This window comes from Kryptolebias marmoratus, linkage group LG8 (assembly GCF_001649575.2).
Source record: "Kryptolebias marmoratus isolate JLee-2015 linkage group LG8, ASM164957v2, whole genome shotgun sequence".
NCBI lineage: Eukaryota > Metazoa > Chordata > Actinopteri > Cyprinodontiformes > Rivulidae > Kryptolebias > Kryptolebias marmoratus.
This window is the reverse complement of record NC_051437.1, coordinates 29,308,522-29,314,549: the sequence shown is the minus strand read 5'-3', so window position 1 is coordinate 29,314,549 and position 6,028 is coordinate 29,308,522. Positions and strand designations below refer to the sequence as shown.

Genomic DNA, 6,028 nt, shown 5'->3' with positions numbered 1-6,028 from the left:
CTTCGCTGTGAAAAGAGGCCAGATTTCCACCTTTGTCGATGCAGGCGCGCTGAGGAAACAAACAACACGCAAACAAAGAGAAATGAAACCAAAACAAACAGCAAAACTTTATATTTAAGTGACAAAATGATCCATGACAGAGATGCACAAGCTTCTTTTTAATTAGAAAATAATGCATCAATGTTGAAGTGAAAACATGAAGTTTAAATTGACTGTGAACTAATAAAGCTGAATTTGTTCCTCCCAGGTGTCGTACCTCAGCGTCGGCCCACTTCTTCTCCTCATCTACATACAGGAAACAGCGTTGTTCATACCGCGTCCAATCATCAGGACAGGTAGGTTGAAACCATTTTATCTGTGGATGTAAAAATACAAATATTAGAATTAAATTTAAATTTAAACGGACAGATTGATGTCATTAGTATTTCCAAAACAAGCAGCTATATCACAAAAGCCACACAGGAGATGAAGTCAGGATGTCTTCATGGTTCAGAGTTTACCTTCTCCAAAAGCACAGATACATCAGCTACCATGAAGTTTCACTCTGTGCATTTAGCCAGCTCCAAATCAGGCTAAAAGCCAGGTTTAGTTAATCCTGTGGTGTATCTTTCTATCTCTGATCAGAAAGGTCTTTTTGTCTCGTTACAGTAACTTCAGCAAGTATTCAGCTTCTTCTCAACCTTTGCTGCCTCCTCTTGTCTAGTTTGCTCAGCACACTTGTGGTAAAAATAATAAGAAAGTGTTTTTAAAACTTACTTTTGCTTCAATCAAGAGTCCACAGCTCAGACAAATGAGTAAAGTGAAGTAAAGACCTGAAGCCATCTGTGAAAAACACAAAGTTAGAAAACCTTACTGCCTGCAGAGAATTGAAATCACAGCACTGAAAACTCCTGTTATTAACTTTTGTAAGGACTGAGTAGCTGTAGTCATGTTTATAACTGACAAATACAGTCATTAAATATAATCAGTGCTAGATGAAACATGTGATGAACAAAAAAATCCACTTTTACCTTGTTGCAGTTTTCAGTGGAAGAGGTTCAAGTAGCAGCAGCTGGTAACTGGATGTCTTAGAGAGGGAAACTCAGTCCTTACATACCTTCAGTCTGTGTGTGTGTGTGTGTGTGTGTGTGTGTGTGTGTGTGTGTCATCTGCATGTGCAAGAGCTTCCAGCAGCAGTTGATAGTAACTGGATGTCTTCTTTTTGGGGTCAAGAAATCCCAAATCAAGACATCCAGTTTCTTGTTTCAGCGAAAAGCAGCCGAGGAGCCGTAAGCTCTCTGCAGAGGAGTTATCAGAACAGTTGTTGTCAGCTTGTAGTTCACACAACAAACACAGAAACTGACTCACATGATAACGGCCTTTTGCCTCAAATGACTGTGAGAGGCTCAGAAAACCAAAATGTCCAAGAAGATACACCTCATGTGAACTCAAACTGTAGTTTAATGTTGATGTAAAGAGGTTTTGTTTAAGATCTTGGCGACAAAGTTCATGTACTAACATCAGATCACTGAGCTGGATTCAGGTGTTTAAGCATCAATCTGAACAGTCCTGATGTCTCTTTAGATGCTGAGAGACCTTTGACTGTGTGGAACAGTTTTATCTGTTCTTTACTCTGGAACAAACTGACCTTACTCATCTTACTTAATGGATCCAGGTTCTGTGTTATATTTTGATTGTAGGTCTCTTGGGGCAAATTGGTCTCATGGGAGAGGTCAAGGAGCAATTATAATAATAAGTCCAGGATAAGAATACTGGGCGACCCCCGTGCAGCCAGGCCTAAAGGGAGCTCGTCTTCAAGCGTCTGATGATTGAGTCTTGGTTTCTAGGCTGCAGCTAGGCCAAGCCTGAAAAGCTACAAGAAGCTGTTTTCGCATGAGCCAACTTTAGAGAGAAAAATGAAAGTTGCATGAAGGTGAGGACAAGGCCCTCCATCTGCCGATTCATGCCTGATTCATTTGATAAAAATAAAGACAAGATGTTCACAGTTCTAAGTTAAGATGGAACCTCCTTCATTACTCATTTCCAAGCTGCTGAGACATTACTGCATGACAACGTTTTAAAACAAAATGTATCTTATGAGGTACATTTATCTTGTTTACTAATAAGATCAAATGTACCTTATGTATGTCATATGTGGAGTTTATCTTTTTATTTGTTTACTCTTAAGATAAAATATACCATTTATCATATCATCTTAGTTCATGAAAACATTGAGATGGATGAAACTGCACAACAAAATAATGTCCACAGCCAAGAATACAGTCTTGAAAGCTGACCACAAAAATAATAAGCTTGATTTTTTAAAACTGGCCACTCAAAGACAAGGTGGGACCATGTTCTTTATAGAGAGAAGAGTCTTTCTCCTGCAACCCAAACAGGCAGTGACCTTTAACCTTTAACCTGCTAACCAAGCTCTGTACAGTCAGAGACTGAGCTCCATTTCTCTGAACATTGCACAGTTTGACTTTGAGCAGGATAAACATTATACTAATAATGAACTAAATAACACACAGCTGAGACAATTTGCTGAGAAAGATATGCATTTATTTATGTGATTGATTTATTTGATTTCGATAGACTTCCAGCAGAGACGCCATCGAGGCTTGACATCCTGGTGGAAGTGGCATCACTGGTGGGAAGGTCTGTTGGTCCGGTTAGATGTTTTAGGACAAAAAGAGCGGACTTAGAGGTCCCTGGCACAGATGAACGGACGCCTAGTGGTACATTTTTCATCGTTGACCTGATTTCCTCCTGGGTTTTAAAAACAGAACCAGAAAGTCAGAGGTTTCTGCTGCAGAGCTTCATTTTGTAAAAATTATTTACAATCTCAATAACAACACCAAATTACATGATTTGCTCAGTTACAAATAGTTTCTGACTTTAATACTGAGCTTTTTTGATTTGACTTCAGATGGATAATTTCTTACATAACATCTTCTTCCATTCTCTTTTACTTTAAAAACATAATCTTAGATTGTAACTTTATAATGTGTACCTTTGACGTTGATCTCCAGACAGCTCTCCCGTCCACCAGAGTTGTTTGGTTCTCCTTTGTACCAACGGATGTAGTCAAACCTCGAACCATCAGTCCACATCCACACACCGTCCTAAAAGAATAATGTTTTTAAAAGTTCATTTTCTCTGCAGACAGAGCAGTCACAATGCTGAGGAGTCCATCGGCCCCAAGACAAAATAAAAGTGGGTTTATTTGGTCAAAGTGCCTTTGAAATCAGAGAAGAATTAATATTTTTTGTTCTATTTCTGACTCTGTTAAAAACTATAATCAAAATATTTAAAAATTGCTCTTGTTTATCATTAAAGCCATCACCTTTGCTGCATCGTTGCCTCCAACCCAGGTGTTTTTGTAGGATCTGATTGCTCCGTAGACGAGCGCCCGGAGGAAGTTGAACTCGTTGATGTTGTGAAAGGAGGCCAGATTTCCACCGTAAGCGATGCAGGTTTGCTGAGCAGACAGATGCAAACAAAGGAGGATGAAAGACGGCAGAAAGCAACAGAAATACATCGAGCTTACAAACAGGAAACAAGCAAAAAATATTGTCTGGAGCCCTTTTAAATTAAAAGCATGATGTGAAAATCCCTGTTCTGCTGAAGATAACGTAGCTCTGACAGCTCAACGACAGACAAATAATAATCAAAATCTGAAATGCTTTCTATTTTTAATTTTTACATTTCTTGCTGGATAATAAAAGCACCCAGATACAATAAAAAAACGACCAAATTTAAATTTGAGCCAGTATAAGTTAAAGAAATAAACAGGGACATTACAGATAAATAGAAATAAATACACAAAAATACTAAAGACCTATAGTTTAACTGAATCAGTTAATAAATTCTGTAAACTGGTTCCAGCTGACCTCAGAGCTTGCCCAGTCCCTCTCACTGTTTATAAACCGGAAGCAACGTTTTCCATATTGACTCCATCCAGACGGGCATCGGCAGGGAGGAGCTGAAAGGAAAACAGCTGCTGTTTATGAAACGCAAAGAGGGCAAATCTACAGAAAAATTCAAGTTTATTATCATGAGACTGTTGTGAAAGTTTTTAATAATAATTCTTCTTCACTTAACTTAATACTGAAGGCTGCTTAAATATAGTAATAATAAATAATTAAACTGTAACTCTTGTTTTATTTTTTATAGTTTTCCCCAGCTTGTTGGTAACACTTAATTGAATTTACAAGCCTACGTTTTTTATTACTTCATTTATTTGTTTGATTTAATTGTGATTTAAAGAGGATTTCATATTTTTCTTGTGCGGACAGCCCAATAAAGTAAATCAGTGCAGCAGATCATCAGTAAAGTTTGAAGACTGAGCACCATAAAGACAAGAAGCACCAACCTGTTGGTTGACATCCTGCCTGGAGAAACAAAACCACAAAGTATTAGAAATGAATTTGCAGCAAACAGTGAACGAACTGATTGGATCTTTTTAAGCGTGACACAATTTGCAGAACATATTTTCAACAAGCATTTTTGTCTTGGTTGCATTAATACAAATCTGAGCAACTAGAACAAAAAAAAAAACACATCCAGACTCAAAATGGTGGCAGGTGGCCTTCCACAATTCGGATAAACCACGAAGAAGACTTTCCCGCTGTTAGTGTCTGTATCTGCAGCAGGGGATCTTCATCACTTCAACATTAAGTGTGTTCCTGGTTCTCATGCTGCTACAGATGTGTTAGAACATTTACAGATGCAGAACATGATTAGATCTGATCTGTACTTCTCAAACTCTTTTCTGAACTATTTAAAGCTGCTAACCTCCTCTGTAAATCTGCCTGCTCCTGTTTGAACGTTAGCTGACTCGTTAAGCATCTTCTCTGTTTCCGGTGCAGCTCGGCACTAGACTCAGATATCTTAAAACTCCTGCAAACTTACATCCGCTTCAATCCAGAGTCCACAGCTCAGACAGAGGAGCAAGGTGAAGTAAAGACCTGAAGCCATCTGTGGGAAGAGTTATTAGAAAAGTTCTTTCACTGATCAACAATGATCCAAATACTGTAAACAGCCTAAAATAAAACATGTTATTAACTTCTGTAATGACTGAAAAATCAGCTCTTAAATATAACAAAGACAGATGAAGTATTCCAGCCTTACCTTGTTGCAAATATCAGTGGAAGAAGTTCCAGCAGACTGAATGTGTTCGAGTTGGAAACAGTCTTTATATACTTTTACTTTGTCATCTACAGACGTGCAGCGCTGGGTAAATACTGGCTCCTCAGGCAGAATATCTGTCATCGATCATGTTTAGGCTCTCGTGTTACGTATCCGGTGTGTTTTGGACTCTTGTTTCTGCTTACATTTAATTACAGTATTTACACAGAACTGTAAATATTGTCTTGTTTGTTTTGTGGAATAAAATAAATTAAGAATGCAGTGAAGATCTTGGTTGAAATGTCAGAAACGTGCACGCTCGTACACGTTTCCAGACGCCCTCTTTAGGTGGTGAAACGGACCGAGCCGTCTTTCTGCTGATGTCTGTGAACTGAGTACTTCTGATTGGTTGGAAGAAATCTGGTTCACATAGTTTAACTGAGCCACGTGTTTAAAATGCATTCAAATACATTTTAATTAATTGAATAAATAGTACTTTTTAAATAAAAAGAAGACTTGTCACTTTCTTAAAATGTTTGTTTGATTTTAAATGAAATCTTTAATCTTCGGGGGGTCCTGTGGGATTCAGAAATCCTAACATTCCTAATTTTTACATGCAGAACTCACCTGATATGATCTGTTTCACCTCAGGTAACTTCAGCTTCCCGTAACACAGGTGTGTGCAGCACTCAGACATTTCTGAAGAACCGAAGTAAACAGATCAGATTGCATCGATAATAAACAACTGGAAGATCGTTTAGTTGTCCATCCATCCATGCATCCATGCATCCATCCATCCATCCATCCATCCATCCATCCATCCATGCATCCATCCATCCATCCATCCATCCATGCATCCATCCATCCATCCATCTGTCCATCCATCCATCCATGCATCCATGCATCCATCCATCCA

At 38.4% G+C, this 6,028-nt stretch overlaps 1 protein-coding gene across 1 annotated transcript in view; it reads right to left on the bottom strand.

Moving 5' to 3' along the window:
• Positions 1 to 5,190, bottom strand: part of LOC108228778 (C-type mannose receptor 2-like) — an 8,551-nt gene extending 3,361 nt beyond the window's left edge. Inside the window, exons 1-7 of the mRNA XM_037976898.1 lie at positions 5,116 to 5,190; positions 4,897 to 4,962; positions 4,358 to 4,376; positions 3,876 to 3,967; positions 3,329 to 3,463; positions 2,996 to 3,107; positions 2,699 to 2,751 (exon numbers count right to left, since the gene is read on the bottom strand). Coding sequence (XP_037832826.1) covers positions 2,699 to 2,751; positions 2,996 to 3,107; positions 3,329 to 3,463; positions 3,876 to 3,967; positions 4,358 to 4,376; positions 4,897 to 4,962 — 477 coding nt within the window. The 5' untranslated portion in view covers positions 5,116 to 5,190. The remainder of the gene's footprint in view (positions 1 to 2,698; positions 2,752 to 2,995; positions 3,108 to 3,328; positions 3,464 to 3,875; positions 3,968 to 4,357; positions 4,377 to 4,896; positions 4,963 to 5,115) is intronic.
• Between the last annotated feature and the right edge of the window lie 838 nt (positions 5,191 to 6,028).